Raw genomic sequence first — 23,037 nt, forward strand, 5'->3', positions numbered from 1 at the left:
TCATGAATGAATTGCAAATTTGTAATTTTGTGTTGCTAAATTGTTATGAATTATATATATAGATATAGTCGTACGCCCCGTACTCACGTTTTAGGAATTTTCTGTGTCAGACTCTCGAACCCGCATCCGTACCAGAACCCACACCTCGTACCCATGTGACATAGATTTCATGATTTACTTGATTAAGCAAGTTCAGGGTCAATAACTCAAATTGTCAGATATTTTCAAAACGCAACTAGTAGAAAGCAATGCCAAAAGCCTTGCTAAGCTATGCCACATACACAAAAGTATAGGACATGACACAAACACACTTAGTTCGACAAGGGGCTGCAAAGAACAAGGATACGAGCATGTGTGTGTGTGTGTGTGTAACACAAACATGCCTGAGGTTATAAATTAAAACATGGAACAAACCATGTGTACTTGTCTGTGTTAAAAGTGCAAAACTTTGATCAACAATTCTACATCATTATGATTAACAAATATTGAATAATAAACCTAATTTGAAAAATTCAAATGTGCACAATCAATGACAAATTGAAAAAAAAAACTAGAAAACAAAGGATCAAGCTTGTTAGAAAACACAAACGAAGTTATGAGGCATGGTGTTGGTCATGTGTTGACTGTCTCTATGAAGTGCCATGGTGCATTTAGTATGTGTCAGTGTCTTGTTGCCAATATAGGTACGCATTCTGAAGTGAAGCATCCATGTGACATACTTTGTCAATATAATCAACGATGATCCTGGCAACACCAAGACTCTTCAAGGGAAGAGTTATGGGGGTGTTCAGCTTCAGGTCATCAGAGCAATATAGAGGTGTTAATTCCCCAGCATCAAGGAAGGCATCCAGGAAAGATTTAGTATTGAGAATTCTAAGTTTGTTATTGGGTGAAAAATTGGAAAATTAGGAATCTCTCCTGTATGATAGATATTTGTGGGTTCTTTGCTTTGGACTCCCTCCACCCCCACAGCGTTGGTGATCAAAAGACAAGAAAAAAAGAAATAAAAAAAGGGCTTGAATAATTTCTCAGATTATCACCTTAAAGAGCAGATCATGAGCAAGATGTTCCCAGGGCAAACAGATTGACATCAAGCAACACTTGAGTGGCAACATCTCATCATCCAGTTTCCTAGCAGATGAAGCAGCAACATAGGCATGTCTTGCTGCCACAGACGCAGTTGACGCTGCTTTACGCAAAATGCTGCCTATTCCAATACCAAGGCCTTTTTTATCCACTTGAACAGGTGAAGGCAGACCAGAATCCTGCATGCTTTGATCTAGATACAAAAATAAGGGCAAACAATGAGTCCAACAGATATGGCAATTCCACCAATTTGGAAGCATGTGGCCTTATTAAAAGATTGGAAAATCCAAGATCTCAAGAAGGAAAAAAGATCACTTAGGAGATTCATGTGCACCACTGCAGAACAATCGAGTCAGCACATGTTAAGGCATGAGAATCAGCTCATCTAGCTAAGAACAAAATATAACTGAATTTCACGAGCATCATCTACCAAACTAATTATAGCCTTTTAAAGTTTACCTTATTTCCTTAGTTGCAGATGAAAAAACATTTTGACAATGAGAATGGATAAAAGGGAAGCAGAAAGTTTCTAGCAGCACAAATTACAAAGAATAAAGAGCTCTAAGCATGCCATTTCCTGATCCAACTCTAATCTACCCCATACCAGCATTGTCAATTTCCATATGGATCAACTCCTAATACAGGAGTATGTCCTTAAAAGTTGGACCAGATGAATTAAGGTCAACAAAGTGTTAACCCTCAAACTGATAACAGATCAATCTATTGCTCAGATCAGTCACTAAGAATAATTTTATGTCAATTATATATCTGCAGTCTGGTTCTGTTACTGTTTGCTCTATGAACCAATTTTCAAAGTATCAGGTGTCAAAGGAATCAGAGAACCAATTAAGAAGAGCCACATGAAGCCTGACAACATGGCCATGTTCTTCATATCAAAACAAGCTCATATGAGAAGGTCAAGATAACAATCCTAATCCCCCAAGAGCAACGAATCTTAGGGTGAAATAAAAATAAGAGCCATACACAATAAATTGGTTGAGCTATTAAGATGGGATGTTTTGAAGAATAAATGGTCACTTTGGAAGATGATGAAACAAAATATAAAGAAAGATTGGCTGTGAAAGACTATTTATCAGATTGGATCAAGCATGGACTTAAATTTAATCAAATAGAGTTTCGAATAACCTTTCCTTCCTCCATGATTAAATTAGAAGATCTATATAAGAGTAACTAGAGGGGGTTAAATTAAAAGGAAAAGAGTTCTCAGATCTAAGAAGCGCCTATTATACATTGAAGCAAGCTCCAGCAATGGTTGTGTTGTCAGTTCTAAGAAGAGCCTATTATGCATCGAAGCAAGCTCCAGCAATGGTAGAAGCATATTTGATTCCTTTTAAGGTATAGCTATTTAAAATCCAATGTCATTATATTGAGTTTATCCTACAAAGTTCCCCAAGACTCATTTTTCTGCTTTGCTATATATATTGGTGATAGACCAATGGGGGCTCCGCGTGGTTGAGGAGCTGTCAGTGCACGTCTCCCTGTGGTGGGACGTTGCAGTTTCCAAAACCCCAGCGGTACGATTGAACAATAACTGGTGGGGGTCTGCCTAACCCCAGCTTGCCTCTCTCTCTCTCTCTCTCTCTCTCTCTCTCTCTCTCTCTCTCTCTCTCTCTCTCTCTCTCTATATATATATATATATATATATATATATATATATATATATATATATATATATATATATATATATATATATTGGTGATGGGCCTAGTGGACAAAGCAAGGCACGAGGAAAAAAAACTCATAAAATAAGTGCATGAAAAGTTCAATGTCAAGAATGGAAAGTGAGATACCATACCACTTGAAAATTCAAGTTGTAAGTTGTAAGACTATATACATCAAATAGAGATGACAGAAGAAAATGTTATGGTGATTTTCCACCACATTGCCTTTGTATTCTTTAACAGCAGTCTAGAGGAAATACACGCCATACATTTATATCTTCACTTCTCAAGGAAATGAAAGAGGGAGGGGTTGGGACTAAATCTAGTGCTAATGGGGAGGGGAAGAGAAAATTACAAACTTTTGATTCCAATCATAATGATGTTACCTTAATTTGTCTTTGAAATCCTTATGATCAGTTAGTGGTGAACTCAAGTGTGATTTTGCAATTTTGTGCATTAGACGTAGCTTTTTGAACTTTAAACTACAATAGTTTTAGTTTCACTGTGTGACTTTTTGTTCTTAAACATTTATTTTTATGGCCAAGTTTTCTTATGCTTATCTTTCATTGGTTCTTCTTCCAATTCAAAGCTTCAATCTTACATGTGCTACTTTTAGTTTATTGCATTTGTTATTCTCAAATTCTCAAATAACAAGTTAGCCCCTTAAGCAGCAGGTATCAAATCAGTGTCATGTATTCTGCAGCTCCTTTTGGGTCCCCACAACAGAGGGAGATGTATCTGGAAATGGCAGCTACCCCAGCATAGTGATTTTTATAGATCTAAAGAAACAATTGGGCCTTTAGAGGGAAACTCCCTAAACTAGAAATAATCCATTTTCAGATGCAAATTGATATGGTTGCATGTGCGAAAAATGAAGTGGCCTGCATTGGATATGTCATAGATTGGTCTCTCTACAATTGGTTGATCTTTATTATTTGATGTACCAGGATGTACCTGAAGTAATCTATCACCATTTCTTTGGATTTTAATTGAAAATTTACATATAGTGCACCCCAGATGCCTAACCTATTTTTCCTTTTCCAGCAAAGTTTGGACATTACCAGGTAAATGCTAATATACCTTTTCTATGGCACAAACATCAGTCCTGTATTTACACAGCAAAAATGTCCACATGGTAATAATGTGGATTTAACCTTCAAAGTTAAAAGAGAGCCTGGATCCAACCACATGTTGAATCAATCTTTTTCTTGTGTTCAAGCTTGCAAGGCCCCAATCTAACTAAATTGGGTGAAGTGTGCTCCCTCTCGAGGCTTTTTGCTTATTTTCCAATGTGCAAATATTTCCTTTTTCTTGAGATTTTTTCCAAAAGAATAAGACAAAAATAAAAGTTCACTAGATATTTAATACCAATAAACTGTCGTTTTAAGCTTTTTCAGTAAGTCCAGGAGAAAAACTGTCAACATCAGTTCTCAATCATAGCTATGTTTGGTTCCGAATGTCCCACATATTTTTCAGGTCAAACATTAAAACATGGTATCAACTTGATGTCAAAATAAAGTCAAAGATATAACACCATTTAGACTTCAGCACCTGGTTCAGTTCTTTCTGAATAAAGTTGAAAATCAAAGAATCTAGTATTTTCAGCATTTCGGCCTTATCTCAGTCCAAAAAAATTTAACAAAACTTACTTTGTACTTGTAAATTGACTTATCTGAGCACAATTTGACTACAGAAATAGCAAAGCAGATTGAGATGAAACAGTCCTGAAGGGTCCAGCAAAATTTTACTAATCTCTTTGCTGTTTCAATCAGGCAAGAAGGTGGCTTATACTGGTCAAGTGTAATGATAATGAGACCAAATAACACCGTGGAGTGCACATTGTCCACCAAAAAGCTAAAGAGTGAAAGTTTAATAAAAACTTGAAGCAGGACCCATTGCTAAAGTCACAACATAATTTGAACAAACAAGTTTCAATTATCAGAAAGCTGGATTTTCGGTGCACCTTACAATCTGAAAAGAGTAAATTAAAGATAACATGCTGCACATGTTTCCATCATAAGAAGGATGGTTTGGATGTACTCTCAATCTTGAAAACTATTACGATAGATGAAACTACAGAAAAATAAAATTTAGGATCTGTGATGAAGATCTGTCCACAAACATAATAGGCATTTTTTTGAGATGAGTTAGATTTATTGCAGTTGACTTTGCCGCACAAATAGACATTTTTTAAAAACAATTTGGGCATGTACAATGTTAACTAACTATGTATACGAATGATAACAAAAGAAAGTAAAGAAATCTAAGCATGCCAAAAATGCAATCATATGGGAGTACTATACTAACAAAAGAATATAGGAAGTAAAACTAGTGTTTCAAAACCCTGTGACTCGTCACTTGGCTTGTCCTTGAGTGACTCGTGACTCGGCCGGACTCAACCGGGTCATGTTAACTTTTATATTTTATATAAAATATATAAATATATGTATATACTATCTATATTTTATAGTATTTTACCAACATATTATATATAATATACATTATATGATATTTTTTATAATATATTTAATGTATAATTTTATTAATACATGTATAACCATATTTTTATATATATTATACATAATATTTATATTATATTTCATATAATATATATAATTATATATAAAATATATTATATATAATATCGTGACTTCATGCGCAAGATTCAAAAGAAAGATATTGCAGAGGCTTTGAAGAAAATGAAATCAAGAAGGGCAGTTGGCCCAGATGGTATACCTATCGAGGCTTGGAAATGCTTGGGAGAGAAAGGTTTAGAATGGTTGACAAATCTTTTTAACAAGATTTGGCGGACAAATAAGATGCCTAATGAGTGAAGGAAGAGTACTTTGGTGCCTCTATATAAGAATAAGGGTGATATACAAGATTGCACAAACTATCGTGGTATAAAACTCATGAGTCATACTATGAAACTTTGGGAGAGGGTGATTGAGTCTAGGTTGAGGAAGGTTGTCATGATATCGGAGAATCAATTTGGTTTTATGCCTGGAAGATCAACTATGGAAGTTATACATCTTCTTAGACAACTTATTGAAAGATATAGGGAGAGGAACAAAGATTTGCATATGGTTTTTATTGATTTAGAGAAGGCATACGATAGAGTACCTAGGGACGTTCTCTAGTGGACAATGATGAAGAAAGGTGTTTCTCTCAAGTACATTAGTATAATTAAAGATATGTATGAAGGAGTAGTAACCAATGTCCGCACTTGTGGAGGGGTGACAACCAATTTTCCGATAACGGTTAGGTTACATCAAGGATCTGCTTCAAGCCCTTTTCTATTTGCGATAGTGATGGATGAGCTTACGAGATCAATTCAAGAAAATGTACCGTGGTGTATGTTGTTTGCTGATGATATTGTTTTGATTGATGAGTCTAGAGCTGGGGTTAATGCTAAGTTAGAATTATGGAGAAAGACATTGGAAGCTAGAGGTTTTAAGTTGAGTAAGAGTAAGACTGAATATATGGAATGTCGGTTTAGTAAGCAACGAAGTAGTGATGGGAGTGTAGTGAAGCTTGGTGAGCAAGAAATACCGGTGAATGATTATTTCAAATATTTGGGATCCATCATTCAAAAGTATGGAGAAATTGATGGAGATGTAAATCATAGGATAAAGGTTGGGTGGATGAAATGGAAAAGTGCAATTGGAGTGTTGTGCGATCGTACAATGTCATTGCGGTTGAAGGGAAAGTTTTATAGGACGACTATTAGACCCGCTTTACTATATGGTACGGAATGTTGGGCTGCCAAAAGACATCATATTCAAAAAATGAGTGTAGCTGAGATGCGGATGCTTAGATGGATGTGTGGAAATACAATAAAAGATAAGATTCGGAACGAGGAGATACGTAAGAAGGTAGGTGTTGCACCCATTGAAAATAAGATGCGAGAGAATCGTTTACGGTGGTTTGGACATATTCGGCGAAGGCCTAATGATGCTCCAGTTAGAAGGTTGGAGAAATGGAAAAATATATTAGTTAAAAGAGGTCGGGGTAGGCCTAGGAAGACTTGGATGGAGATGATAGGAAAGGATATGAATGCTTTGAACCTCACCGAGGACATGGCATTGGATAGAAATGATTGGAGGAAAAGGATTCATGTGGAAGACCCGAAATGAATTTCTTTTTTGGTTCATATCGCTGACCCCAATTGTTTTGGGATGAAGGCGTAGTTGTTGTTGTTTGTTGTTGTATAAAATATATTATAAATGTATTTATATGCATGACTCACCTATGACTCGGCTGACTCACCCGTGACTCCGCCGAGTCAACCCATGACTCGGCCGGGTTTTGTTAAAAATAAGTTCAGCATGTTTTTTGACCCGGTGACTGGGCAATCCGGGCTGAGTCACTGGGTCAACCCGGCGAGTTTTAAACTATGAGTAAAAGTACCAAAGAATGAATACAACTACAATTAGAGCCCATGATCATGATACAGCATGAAAGCATAAAGACTTTGTCAAGGCTCATCCAACTAACAATAGTCTCATATACAAGTCCAGTATCTGGAACACAGTTATTAGGGTTGTCGACTGAGGGCTGTGGATTGCCACAGCCCTAGAGAACCAACCGTAGGATGATGTGCGCTAGATGACAGATACCCTGGAGGTCGGCAGCTATTAGCATCACAGGATGCCATCCAGAAACACAGAATATGCTAAACATATCTGAAAGCTACGATCAGGCTACATGTGATCACGTGTGGAAATATTGAAAAATATGCAACAGTAGACACCAGCTATAAAAGGGTTGGGCCTTCTAAAGTGTCAAACCATTACAAGGAGAGGAATGAACATTTTGAGCACATTTTTATGGTACATCTTGAGCTTTTGCTTCCAAGGTAACCTCTCACATTGTCAAATAAAATCTCATGGTTTTGTCAATTCTTAGAGTCCTTGTTAGGCATTTATTTTATCTTATCTTTACGTGCTTTGTTGACTGAGGTATAAGAAAAATGTGGTACTCAAACTCAATAAGGGAGACCTTAAGTCTCTGTTTAGCAATTCCAAGGCACACAGAAATCCCAAAAGGACACATTAATATGGCAAAGAAAATCTTATTAAGAAGCAGAGTATCGGGAAAAGCAAATTCTTTTTCTTTTTTCCACGTTTTGTTTACCTTTAGGACAAGTAGAAGAGCATAGTCCCCATGGGATTCAAAGCTAAGATCCCTTTTCTAAATTGGAGCAACTTTTTTCATCCAACCACATATCAGATCGAAGTCTACTTTCTTGTAACCAATTAAAACTAGAAACAAAACTTGGATGATATCATCAACTCAAACAAAACAATCATCTTACTAACCAGCAATCCCTGAAACTGCAACCTCAACTTCCCCACGCCCTCCAGGCCCTCTCATGTACAACTTTTCAGTCTTTGCAGAAGAGTGTCCGAGAGAAAGAAGGCTACCAAATCTAAACCTCCCAGCTGTGAAAGGGAAAGAAATGGTTAAAGAACTGACTACACGTCTAGTTACAAATCAAAGGTCTGTTGACACATAATAAGAGGATACCAATTACAAAATTAAATTCCAAAAATAAAATTTATAGAAATCTTCAACAATAATGAACACCAAATGTCACAGAAACATGTGGAATAGACTAAGATGGCACCAGGGTTTGTTTACCATCAGTCCCTATCCTTCAGGCCAAACCCAAAAATATTATGCCAATTTTCCAAATTGGTCCCTTTATTTTTAAGCATGAACTCAAATTAGTCCTTACCTTTACTGAGAGAATCCAATTTCCCTATTCCCAGCACTCCCCCCCCCCCCACCCACCCACACACACACACACACACACCACAAAAGTCTCATGAAAAGATCCAATTCACCAAATTCTTGCTATGATGGTTGTTCGCCCAAAGAAAAGAACCCACTGATTACTAATCTAGGCACAACCATTTGTTTACCTTACAGTTTTTTTACTACTACAGAAGTTATACTGCATATTATTTCTGCATTATTTTCATTGTGATCTAAACTTTAAAAACTTCATTGTTTGTAAAAGTTTTAGGCCTCCATGATCTTTTATTTGAAACATCCTATTGAAAACAATTTAACCAGTTCAATGTAACAGTGAAGACAAATATTGTTAATGCAAGCAAGAATGTGGTAACAGGCTCTGTAACAAATATCGCGAGATTTATAAAAATCTCGCGATAATATTGCGAGAAATTGCCTGAAAGTTTAAAACGGCAATTTCTCGTGAGATTTTCAAACCGTGACAAATATCACGATATTTACCGTTTTAGCAGATATTTATCGCGAGATTTTCATTTTTAAATGTGTTTTATTTATATTTTCTTATAAAAATTATTTTTTATACTTTTAAATTTATTTTTTATTGCCAAGATTTTGCCAAAAATGTAAGATTTGTGAAAATTTCAAAATCTCCCGAGTTTTTGACTCCCGAGATTTTGCCGTTTTTAACTTTTATCACTATGGTTACAGGCTTAAGTACACACGACATAGAACATATTTTGTTGCTTAAAGTTTGCATGGAATGCTTGTCAATTAGTGCCCTCAAAAAAACAAAAAAGAGTTAATTATTTTGAGGTACTAGGTCATAATGGGAGAACTAGTCTTTCAAGCTTTTCTATAGCCGAAATGAATACAGCTGTAGATAAGGATAGGCAACTCATTATATAGCTGCTTTTTGTGCATGATATTCATATTAGAAATGGAACAACCAATTCTTGAGTCATCAAAGCAGTCTTTTTTAAATATATAGGTGCTTAAGTGTATAACTAGTCATTCATGAGAAAGCATCTTGTAAAAATTAATCATTGCTAAGTAGATAGTTCCTTATATAAATGGAGTTCAAAATATCCTTACACATGAGGAATGCATTTATTAGTAACTAGTGCCTAATTGTTATGAGTGCACCTCAAATAGGTCTCATAAAATAAAACTGATGTAAAAAATTTAAGTTTTGATAACTACCAAATTTCCTGAGCAATGGTGGGTGACCAACATGGAATGCAAAACCCTTTAGTGGAATCATGAAGATTAAGGAAGAACATCAAGTAGAATAAGATTATAAAATTCAGGCCTGTGATCTGATCTAAAATTTCCAAATGTTTTTGTCAATAGTATTTTTTATACATGAATTATAATAATGCAGTAAATTTCCTTATTAATAATGTTTTTTTGAAAGAGTTTCATGAGAACTGTGTCACACGGACTCTTCTAACAGGGCACCACACCCGCATCGCACCCGCATCGCACCCGGGTGCGACACTTGGACACAGCTTCCTTTATGTTAGGTGAAGTCAACCACACTGAGGTCCATTTCTATCCAAAAGTAGATTCAATTAACCCTAATCAAGTCCATTTTTATCTATATTATATATATATATATATATATATATATATATATATATATATATATACATAAATGCACACAAATACACATAGTGTTAACTTAAAACTGTTAAAAATTATATATATATATATATATATATATATCCTTCCCGCACCCCCGCACCCCCGCACCCAAGTTTTTTTAAAGTGCCGCACCGCCACATCCGCACCCGTACCCGCACCCGCACCCGCACCTATGTGACATAGCATGAGAACTGGTTAATTGTTCTCGGTCTTTAAAGATAATAGAGGACATAGATGGTATCTTTATAATTCCTAAGAAGCCCCATATAGATATCGCAATTTGCAAAGGAATACTTGAAATCATTCTTCTTATTAGAACTCCCACCATATATGAATATACTGCATCACCTACAGTTTCAAGTAGGGTAAATGTCCTAACACCTAAAACTTGGAAAAGCCTAGTGTGAATCCTAAAGGAAGCTGCAACTATCACCTAGCCAATGTCCAAACTATATTTGCAAAGTCCCATAGTTCCTAAAATGGAAAAAAAAACTAGCGATTTTTTTACCCTTATTTTACAATTAAATGGTATATTCTTATTCATCTTCTTTGTGGACTAAGCATCAATCCCCATTAGTGCCCCTCTTCCACAATCACATTTGTCTTTATTTCAAGTTCGTGTGAACTTTCAGTAAAACAAGAATATTAAAAGCATGATACTCGGATCTTCCTTTACTTCATCAACCTTTGATTTTTTATATTAATGTTGTATGTTGCAAGAACTGTCATGAGAAATAGGTTATTGTGTTGAGAGAGAGAGAGAGAGTCCATGACGGTTATGTAATAAAACACAATAAAAATGTGCACAATAACAGCAACTAAGTGCTATGCACAAGTAAAAGGCCTCAAGGCAAAACACAAAAGGCCACAAAGGGCTAATACAAGAGCATTCACAACACAAGCCACTAATGGGCAAGAGCATAAAAAATATAATTTTTATTATTGCAAAATGCTGAGAAAAAGCATACTTCAAATATGGGAGAGATCCCATATAAATGGACGAGAAAGAAAGAAGAGAGGCTAGTCTCAACTAGTCATTGGGATGGTTTCAACGGCTAGTTGATCTAGCGGTTGGACAAGCACAACAGCTAGTTGGACTGGTCCCAATGGCTAGAATTCAAGGACAAAAAAGCCCCAAGAGGGCATATCCTAGTACATCAAGTAGTTGGAGTCATTAAGTTTCAAGGAGATCACAATGGTAGATTACTTCTCGGCTATGATGAAGATGAAACACGAACAAGAGATGATTAATGACCACCTTGAGTAGAGGCTTGAATCCGCAACCACCAACCTTGAACAAGTACAATGGGATCAACGAGCCCAAGGCTCTGATACCATGTAATGAAACACAATAAAAGTGTCCACAATAACAGAAACTAAGTGCTATGCACGATAAAAAGGAAGTGCACAAGTACAAGGGATCATGGCAAAACACTAAGGGCCACAAAGGGCTAATACAAGAGCCTTCACAACCTATGTCACATAGGTGCGGGTGCGGCGATGCAGCACTTTAAAAAAACTTGGGTGCGGGGGTGCGGGAGGGTATATATATATATATATATATATTATTTTTAACAGTTAACAGTTACACTAATGAAATAAAAACTTTGATGAACTGCACAAAAATTGCAAACCCAGAATATAAAAACTTGCATAAAAGCGGTAAAGGGCTTTTTAGAAAACAAACATGAAATGATTTTCATGTTATTTATAAATTTAAATACATAACATATGTATAAATAAATGTTGATACACTTAAAAGAGATCAAAGTAGAACATTAAACTGAAGATTGGCACATTCCAGCAACAAAAACCCTTCAAAAAAGTGTTAACCTCATCAACATTAATCAGAAATCAACAACAACATCTACTTTTGACTGAAAAATAAGTTGATACAGCAAAACTAAGAACAGCTGAGGAGCAGTTCCAATCATGTTGTTGCAACTTATTTGAAAAACAATATATGGTGCAAAAAAAAATCATGTTCCTCAAATTAAACGTATGTAAACATAACATTTCATGCATTTACCAACAGGAAAACACCAAGATGCTTATGAAAAATGACCAGATGTTCCTATATAAAACTCACAATGGATAAAGCATAGATATTTTCATCCAAAGAATATCACAAAAAATGCCAAGTTTTTTACTTAGTAATCTGCTAACTATTCATGAGCCCACTGACATATGCATCTTTTGGCCTTGAATACATGCTTGTGATGCAGATTTGAAAGAGACCACTGACATATGCATCTTTTCACGACCAAGCGAATGGAGTCACTCGATATGGTCGATCAAAATGGATGGACACGCTATAGATCCAAGCATGCACGAAGAAAGGAACAATCGATGCTCAAGAAAACATCAGCCTCTTGAGGAAAGGACCAAGCCGACCGGGTATGTGGCACTTGTTCATACAACACTTTAGATGCAGACTCTGCGGCAGAGTCTACAAAGGATTTCGAAAGGTGCTGACTCCTTCATCCGCCACTACTCTATAAACGAGGGGAAAGAGATTGAGAAAGAGAGAGAGAGAGGTACACAGAGAGAGGGGGGCGGGGGTTTAGCCGAGAAGATCAAGAGAGACGAGGGGAGAGAGAGAGAGATAATGGAGACATACCTGCCGGGTTGTCACGTCGGAATCGTCACGCCTTGTCGCTGCTGGGTTGGAAACGAAGAAGAGGCATCAGGGTCGGGAGGAGGGGGCAAAATGTTTTTGCCCTAATCCTCCTCCCAGCCCATTTCATCGGGCGATTTTTTTTAAGTCCAAAAATTGGACACTTAAGACCCTGGGTGTGTTGACCGCACCAAGGGTCGGTTTGACCGCACCGGGTGCCGCACCTGCACCCGCGTCGACGCGGGTGCAGCATCCGACTGGCCGAATCCCTGTGACATAGTTCACAACACAAGCCACTAATGGGCAAGAGCATACAAATATAATTTTTGCAAAATGATTAGAAAAAGCATACTTGAAATATGGGAGAGATCCCATATAAATAGACGAGAGAGAGGAGAGGCTAGTCTCAACTAGCCATTAAGATGTTCCCAACATCTAGAAGCCACAGACAAAAAATGCCTCTAGAGGGCATGTCCTATTACATAAAGAATACAAAGAAATAAATATATATCCTAGAATACAATATATATATATATATGTCTGTGTGTACTAACACATATATACATAAACAATGTATATACATATTAATATATGTATATGTATATATATATTTACAAAAAAAAGATAAATAAATAAATACATTTAACAGGTTCACTATAGAATATTAGTTTGCTTGTATAAATTGTAATCAAATACAAGAGTGTGCACAATATAAAGACCACTGAGGATTACACACTTACAAGAGAGCACACAAACACAAAGCCACTTAAGGCAATACAAAAGAGCCACTATGGGATGATACAAGATCACAATAGGCAGCACAGTCACAGCCCACTAAAGGGACAAGAAAACACAAGTAAAAAATAAATATTTTATTGATTTGAATGCTTAAGGGAAACATATCCAAAAGATGGGCCAAAGGCCCATATATATACACAATCAAATTGTAACGACCCCAATCCAGACCCTTTTAAAAATGCGGAATATTTTTTTTTCTAAGAGTTGCGGAAACCTTCCCAGAGATCTGGGGTCCTCACAGTTCCACTTTCCATTGGATAGCCCATCCACCACAAACGAAGTTGCAATTATCATCCATATCAACCAACTAAAACTTTTTTATTAATGAGTAAGAAAATTTCAAAGACAAGGTTTTCTTCAACTGAAAGTAAAGTAACAATTGCAGAAATTAAAAGAACTAAAAGACAAAAGAAAGGGCCAATATATCCTCTACTGAAGCTGACAAGCCCAAGTATAACTCATCCATCCCCAGATGCATGTCCAACTTCACTGTTCACCATTTCCTGTGAAAAACCAACAAAGTAGGGTGTCAGAACCGAAATTCTGAGCACAGCTACTTCTAAAGAAAACAGGTGAGAGAAAGAACATGGATAAGATTTCATGCAGTGATTTGATTGAGTACAGATATAAATTTGCAACATTTAAATATTCATAACTACCAATAATTGCATATACTCACCAGTCAAGAACATTAAAGCAGTGTCATATATCAATAACTAAATAATCAAACCTTTCAGCATAATTTCACAAAGTAAATCATATGCTACCACCAAATAATGTCATGATATCAAGAATGATTCAAACATGCATGATCTAATGCATAACAGAAAAATGCATGATTATGTGCAATGCATGATTTCTTCTGTTATCTTTCATTTAAGTTTCATCTTTCCATATGCATGCCCTATTAGATGCACACATCCTTAAGTTCCTCTTTTTAATTACCGTGGCCCGCGGATACACCAAACGGGTACAAACCCTGAGGTCAAGTAGGTTCCCAGGGTAGCTTAACAAACAATTTGTATTTTATTATTGGGTTCCAACTTAGCCCTCGACCGATATCAGGAAACAGCACCATCCATCGGAACATTAGACCTCCACATCTAATGTCGGTGACACAAGGGACACCCCACGCCCACAAGTGTCACTTCCTTGGTACCATAAACTCACAGTTGTGACTAACACACCACTCCCGGGTAAAGTGGTGGGCTCTCCCTAAAATCGTGAACCTCAATATCGGGTTCAGGGGCAACAACGCACACGGAGTTTTTGTATCCTCACAGTCTCCCCAAGACCGGATATCCAAGATTCTCATACTCCAGATGAGATATCCCAGAATGTATATTACACTGTTCTTATTCATTATTTTTATTTAAAGTTCATTCTTTAAGTTTGCCACACATATGCAAAAGTAAAGTGAAAACACTGCATCCTCCCTTGCAGGGACCCATTCGGGACTCCAGCCCGTATAAACCATTAGAACAGTGTAGTAAAGTGCCAAACCATCTTATGTGGTTCAAGTGATGCATTTAAAAACATATGTGAAAGCAAACCAAACTCACGGCTCTCCAGGCCGATGATGTTCATTCAGGCCATCAATGCACCACATAATAAAACCAAATTAGTGTTTTATTTATAACACTAGGCCAATAGTGCCACAAAAATGTGCACTTATGCAATCATACACCCAAACATATGCATGTCATAATTCATTCATATGCATTTTCAATATGTGTGTGTTACCTACATCACATACGGGTATTAACCAATCCATGGTTTCTTTCAGGGTATGAGTGTACATGTACCATTTCACATATAAATCAAGCGTACATGTTCAAGAAGCATTACTAATAATTGAATCATGCTCACACTCATGCGTACCATAAACATAACAATCAAGTGAAAGCATAAACCTCCACGGCAAGTGTTTCTATACCATCCAATACACAAGCTTTTAAATAACACATGGATTCTAGCCAAAAATATAATGTTCAGCTAGGGACAACAACGCAAGATACATTACATATAAAATTTCAGTTTTATGTGTCCTTCCTCCCTAAACAGTGTAACATGAGCAATATTATACACAACTGAAAATTTTCAGGTTATGTTGCAATGATCCTACGCTGCATCTTACAAACTTTGAGCTTAACCACACTCAAGAACCAGCTTGAGCTACTTTAGAACAGTTCAATTTACTTCAATTCAGCAAATTACACATTCTCATACCAATACTCAATTCAACATAAACTTTCAGATCACAGACTGATGAAACTCAATTATGTCTATAGAACACAGCATGCCTAAACCAAAAATTTAACATAAACCAGCCCCTGTTAATACAAGTATCATATAACTTAAGAATTTGTTCTAGCCGATTTATTTCCAGCTAAATGTCTTTTCAAAAATAGCAATTCAACTATCCTGGAATTGTGGTAAACTAACTTTCTTTGCTGACAACTGTCCAATATAGAATGGAGCTAAACATAGAATTCATTCTAAAACACACTTCGGTGGAATTTAAGAGTAATATGATATTTCCTACACAAAGATTTCAGTATAAAGAAACAGATAGTATGTTGGCAATAGTTACTTCTTCAGCCAGATTCAATTATCAGTCACCACCAAAATAAGATGAGATCTGATAACAACTCTAAATGTGACATTATTCAGGTCAACCATGAACTGAAATAATCTCTTACATACAGCTAATGGCCACTATTAAAATTAACTGCTAATAAAGTATGTAAGAGGAATAACATGGCTCTTCAGGATACATTTTTGTATCAACATGAAGTCGCCATCTCTAGCTAATCCAAACATAATAGAAGATTCAAAACCATCATGTATAGTTTTCAATGTGTCGGTTACAGTGTCAAACATTCTGCACACACACACACATGCAACTCATCAAGATACAGGGTAAACATCAATATATTAATACTACAAAAACTGCAGACTCCATTTCCATTTGTTTCAATAGAGACTCGTTTTTTTAAGGCTTATCAAATTCAAATCAATGAAATGGGTACATGAATAAACACAGGATTTTGTATATACAACTTTTCCAACACCTATCCCAAAACATCCATTCTCATGAAACTATTACCAAATTTATTTCCTAAATAAAACTCAAGATTTCTGTAGCAAATAACGTTGAAACTGGGCATCCTGCTGAAACAAAAATTTACTTTAACCAAAATACAGATTCTTTCATATGGTTTAGCACAAAAAATAAACAGATTCCGCTTACCAAGAAAAACCATAAGTTGCATTCATTGTAAGGATGATTTACCTTTTTTTCTCTTTATCTTTTTATAACCAAGAAAAAACCACGTCTCTCGCTAATTCATTGCCGCAAAATCCATTTTTTTTCTTGTTCATTGGGAAGTACACCTAGCTTTGGCATCACAGCAGACAACCTGCACCTGTGAGTTTCGAACTCATGACATCCTGTTAACTTTGTGAAGCCCACGAGCACGACATGGGGCCCTTTTCTGTAACTTGTCATTTTTATTTTTTACTATTGATATTTTACCCTTTTCCTATTGTACGACATGGGGCCCTTTTCCGTCTTACCATTTACCAGCGGAAAGTGGAAGAAATCATCACCGTCCATAGCTTCAATCACCACCATTCATTTTCCGTGACCATCAAAAGGGCTGATGTCATCATTTTACAATGAATGATGATGATTGAAGTGATAGACGGTGGTGATTTCAAAGCACAGAAATTTGTGTTTTGTCATATCACCTGATCTGTCCTCCACATTCAACAATAGCACCCTCACAGAAATGACAACTTTCTTCTTGACTATCTTAACATGAAATTTTCTACGCTTGTGTGTGATTCCTTTGCCTTAGTCCCACAGAAAATTTCTACCAAAAGGGAATGGATTTATGTCGCCAACAAGGGCTCCGCTCGTCTGGTAGAGGTGACTTGTGAAAGTCGTCAAGTTGTTAGGGAGGCCTCAAGAGTTTTACCAACCGAAGCCTTATCATTGTGTGGTCAGTGATGGGAAAAATTTTCTTTGGCTTGGCCAAAAAAGAAAAAGAAAGACCGCACACCCCTGTGTAACCCTTTTAAAGAAAGGGGCAACCCGATAGGGTTGCCCGATAGGGTTGTAGCAGAGCAGAAAAGGGGAAAGAGGGGGGGGTTACACAGGCGTAACTGAAAACCCCCACCCATCTCGGCAAGAAAAGAGGGGGGGGGGGGTCGGCGATAAATGGGAAGTGGAAGAGGGGGGTCTCACCCTCTTCCCTCGTCTCCCTCGTTTCTCCCTTCCCTCATCTCTCTCTCGTGTGGGCGTACAGTGGAAGGCTGGGGGTCGCCGGAAAGCTGCAGCCACCACCAGCCCTCTTCTCCTGTCCTCTTCCCTGGCGTGCGACCATCACAACACCGGAGCAGTCGAGGCTGGTGGAATAGCTCGCCTCCTCACGTCAGCCGCAATCACACACACACAACAGTTATACTGATTTTATAGTGTTACCCTGGTTATATTTTATCTCATGACCAACATGTGTATAATGGTTTCTTGTTATATGTTACTTTATGTTCAACATATGTAAATGTTCTGGTTATACTTTATCTCGTGAACAATATATATATATATGAATGTGACTACCTTTGCAAAAATCTGTTTCCAAGTTCAGTGTCCTAGAAAGATTGTACATGGTTTACTAAGATTGTGGTGTATGATTGGTGAATTGTTGACTCGTGTTTTGGGTGACTTTTCTACATAACTCTTTTTGGTCCAGTAACCAGTGCTAGAAGCTTCTGTTTGGTAAGCCAACATGGTCTTGGTCCAGGCCGCCCAGTGTTCACCAGTGCTACTTAGACCATATGCCTAATATTCATATTATTTGTCAACCTTCAAAATTCTTGGAAAAAGTTTTGGTGCAAGGGTTGTGCATTTTTATCATAATAAAAAGAAATCTTAGGACACCAAATCTATCTTGATTTATGTTTATGTATTTTGTTCATGCCCATTTACATGGTGATCAAGATACGTAGGATAGCTTATGCTGCGTTACTAATGGTAACACTTGGCTGTTTTCTCATGCATGAGTCTACATGGAATTGAAGTATGTCTACATGCGAGTGGTTGTATGAGTGTGCACATAGCCATTGTATGTGTGTATTGCAGGGAAAGCATGCATACAAATACTCAATGAAATCATGCCGTTGACATGAATATGCAAATCCGAGGGACACATGCAATAAATATGAGACTGCGAATTCATATGCATGCATATGCTTATCATTGTTTAGTGCGCATTTTTAATTGGCATGCATAAATGTACATTGTGAAACATTCAAAAGTGATGCTTTGTGGTATGCTATTCATGGTTTTTGCATGTGGCGCATCGATGATAAATTGGATCATCAGGGGCTGGGTGAGCCTCGAGAACTAGTTGTTCTCCGTTTTGATTGTTTTTGATGCATTGCAACAAATCAAATGTGATATTGTTGTTTTACCGCACTGTTCTATGTTGTCACGGGCTGTGGTCCCGTGAAAAGCTTAGCATGCTGATGTGCAAGCGTATGTTATTAATTCTGCATGTAAAATTCGCAAATGTAAATGAAATGAATTAATAACTAGATAAAAGAAAGTAAAGAACAGTGTAATTCACTTTCTCCTTGATGTCCCTGCTCTAGCATGGGAGTCTTGGATATTGCGGTTTAGGGAAAACCGTGAGGATACAAAAACTCCGTGTGCATTTTGTTGCCCCTGAACCCGATATTGAGGTTCTTCTCCTGGCCACGGTTTTAGGGAGAGTCCGTCACTTTACCCGGGAGTGGTGTGTTAGTCACAGCTGTGAGTTTGTTTTGGTATACCAAGAAAGTGGCGCCAGTGGATGCTGTTTTCCCTGGTGTCCCCGACTTTGGATGCTGTTTTCCAAGGTTCCGATGGATGGTGCTGTTTCCTGATATCGGTCAAGGGCTAAGTTTGGAACCCGATAATAAAATACAAATTGTGTGTGAAGCTACCCCGGGAAACCTACTTGACCTCGGGGATTGTACCCGTTTGGTGTATCCGCGGGCCACTGTAATTAAAAAGAGGAACTTAAGGATTGTGTGCATTTAATAGGACATGCATATGGAAAGAGGAAAACTTAAATGGAAGATAATAAATGGTTCATGCATTGCACATAAATCATGCATATTCTTGCTCTGCATTAGTTCATGCATGTTTACCTGTTCACTTGGTTGTTTATGTTGATCATTGTATGATGTTGAGCTCTTTTGCATTTAATTGCCTTATTGATTAAGTTGTGATCAATGTTACATATTTCGTGTTCCCTCCTGTTAAATGTTACATGTTTAATTATGCATGAATGGTTAATTGACTTAGGAATTAAGTATAATCGTATTTCTCAAAATATTACATGGATCTTATTTATGCTCTTTTTCTTATTTGATTCATTAGGGAAACCTGTACGCAGAATTCTTCGGATTTCTGACCCTCTTATTTTATTGGTTTTTCCCAGGCACAGGTGAATTAGTGAAGTCGACTCGCTTCTGAGGGATACGAGGGTCATATTTGTTTCAGACGACTTCACTTACGGACAGAGTGGCTCTACTGTTATTTTCTTTTAGTTCTTCTGATTTCCTGCAATTTGATATTTCATTTTTGACATGGAACATATTACTCTTATTGATTCATTAATAAAAGAATTCAGTGGATTGGTTATGATTGATAAATGTAAGTTGCTTTGTGGTGTGTGGTTATCTAACTGAAATTGGAACTGTAGGGACCCCAGGTCTCTGGGAAGTTTTCCGCGACTCTTAGAAAAAAAATATTCCGCATTTTTCAAAGGTAGGAGTTGGGGTCGTTACATTTTTGGAAAGTAGGGTTTAAAAAAAATCCCCAAATCGATTTGGGCTGGACTTGGTTGCAGTTTAGGTTTAGGTACAGTAAAACCCCAAATCGTTTAGGTTTTCGAAATGGGGAACAACCCAATCCCCAAATCCTCCCCTCAATCCACCCATGGAATCGAACCCACGTTCGATTCCTCCCCCCCCCCCCCCCCGATTCCAAGGAGCACCGTACCTCGAGAAGACTTTTCCGGCGATCGAAGGCTGGAGACGTGCAGGCACGGACGGCTGGTGTCACTCCCCGCTGCTGCCGTGAAGAAGGGAGCTTGCTGGAAGACTTTGGTGGTTGTGGCGACCCCTTCTTCCTCCGGTGCGCGCACGCAGACAGAGACGGGAGAGACGAGGGAGAGAGAGAGGCGAGGGATGGGAAACCCCTAACTCCCCATCCTCCCTTTTATCAGCCCCCTCCATGCCGCGATGGGGGGAGGTCGGTTACGCCCTGCGTAACCCCCCCTTTCATTTTCTGTTACAACAAGATCGGGCAACCCTTATCGGGTTGCCCTTTCTTTTAAAAAGGGCTGTCATGGGGTGGGGCTCGGGTCCGAACTCGGGACCCGTAACCCGTCCCCAAAACAATATGGATCCACAAGTGGATCCACTGTGGATCCTCAGATAAATATTTAAAAAAACTTAAATTTAATTTATTTATTTATTTATTAAATCGAGGTTTAATTCGATTAATCCTAATTACCCCCTTTATGGGTCCTAGATCCGAAATATGGATCTAGGCCCAACTTGAAAATTTTGAAATATTTTCTAATAAAAATCTCGGGTTTTACACAAATGGGGAGGAGAAAAAGAGAGAGACGTTAGGCATACCATGTAATCAAATACAAGAGTGTGCACAATATAACGACTACTAAGGGTTACACACTTACAAGAGAGCACATAAACACAAGCTACTTAAGGCAATACAAAAGAGCCACCATGGGCTGATACAAGATCACATTAGGCAGCAGTCATAGCCCACTAAAAGGGCAAGAAAACACAAGTAAAAAATAAATATTTTATTCGTTTGAATGCTTAAGAGAAGCATATCCAAAAGATGGGCCAAAGGCCCATATATATACACAATCAAATGGGGAAGAGAAAGAGAGAGAGAGACGTTAGACATTCCTAACGGCTAGTCTAACTAGCTGTTAGACTAGCCATCACCAGCCATTAGGGATGCCTAACAGCTAGCTCTCAACAGCTAGTTCAAAAAATAATATAATATATATTATATAATATACAATATATGTATATTATATAATATATATTACATAATATACAATATATGTATATTATATAATATACAATATATGTATATTACGTAATATACATGTAAAATACAGAAAACCACAATACAAAGAAAATACATGTGTCCTAGAGTACATTCTAAAGAATAAAAGAAAATTATACATATGAATGTATATATATAACATAATACACAGCATATATTTAACATAAATTACTACTAAGTCCTTCAACATGATTGTATACAATGAATAGGATACAACTAATATTATAGAAATACCACCTGCACAAGAATGTACACATTCTAAACATAGGGAAATTTCCCACCAATATTCAACCTGCCCAACCTATACAAAAAAAGAACATCACAACATTTCTGTGACAGAGAATCAAGATCATCCAATAGTAATTACAACATCCTCAGCATGTGTTCTCTCTCCTTAAGATCAAAGTTACTATCACTATATTTAATGAACATTGCAGTTTGGATTATGTCAAAGGATTGAGAAACAGAACATAACTCCAAAGGAGCAAATGGAAAGCACATAAAGTAGGAATTGGAAAGCACATAAAGTAGGAATTGTAGGAATTTTAAGGTTTCACGGTATGTACCATCATATGCCTCCCGAACCATTTGATAACTTACAAAGCCTGAGAAGAGAGTTATCTGCAATCACAACATAACTGTTCATATAAGAAGAGTACCACATCCAAGTATAAGTTTGAGCACTTTTGTGCACCTATAGATAAGTTTCTCTTAGTCTTAAGGCCAAGACATGGTCACTTTTTTGGTAATTATACAAAAAACAAATCTTATTTCTGAAAAGTGAAAAACACATGGAAATGATGTTTGAATTAATCAGTAAACCCTATTAACAAATACTGAATTGTGGAACATGAAGGATGAGATGAAAACAATGAAAATACTCCAACTCGGATGCAATAAAATATTGAGACACCAGAAATATGTCAATGAGCAGCACCCAAGTGCTGGATTGCATATGCCTTGACTGCAATCCAACATTTGAGTGATGGGGTGAAACGTGCAGGCCGTTTTGGTTTTGGACAAATGCCCCCCGGCTTGTTCAAGCGGCATTTGTCCGGCGTATCGAACACCCCCTTAGTGTATGTGGCTACCATTATACCTATATGAGTAATGGGATGAAATGTGCCATTATCCACGATAATGGTGCCTCTACCTCTAAAGGACAAGGTTCGAGAGCAAACTTGAATTTCCTGTCTCATGGTTTGGAACTTTACTATCACATGCCACTGTGTAGGTAATGTTGAAGCTAAACCTTTCAAAACAGTACTGGGGACAGCAACTTCATCCTA

The 23,037-nt window shown here is 37.3% G+C and overlaps 1 protein-coding gene across 2 annotated transcripts in view; it reads right to left on the reverse strand.

Moving 5' to 3' along the window:
• Positions 1–23,037, reverse strand: part of LOC149835476 (uncharacterized) — an 80,247-nt gene that overhangs the window by 16,301 nt on the left and 40,909 nt on the right. For both annotated transcript variants that reach the window (XM_090008539.1, XM_090008538.1), the window contains 3 exons: positions 22,315–22,369; positions 8,090–8,212; positions 1,041–1,279 (listed from right to left, as the gene is read on the reverse strand). In XM_090008539.1, the coding sequence (XP_089864665.1) occupies positions 1,041–1,279; positions 8,090–8,212; positions 22,315–22,369 (417 nt within the window). The remainder of the gene's footprint in view (positions 1–1,040; positions 1,280–8,089; positions 8,213–22,314; positions 22,370–23,037) is intronic.

This window comes from Nuphar pumila, chromosome 6, assembly GCF_984573655.1.
Source record: "Nuphar pumila chromosome 6, dmNupPumi1.hap1.1, whole genome shotgun sequence".
Classification (NCBI taxonomy): domain Eukaryota; kingdom Viridiplantae; phylum Streptophyta; class Magnoliopsida; order Nymphaeales; family Nymphaeaceae; genus Nuphar; species Nuphar pumila.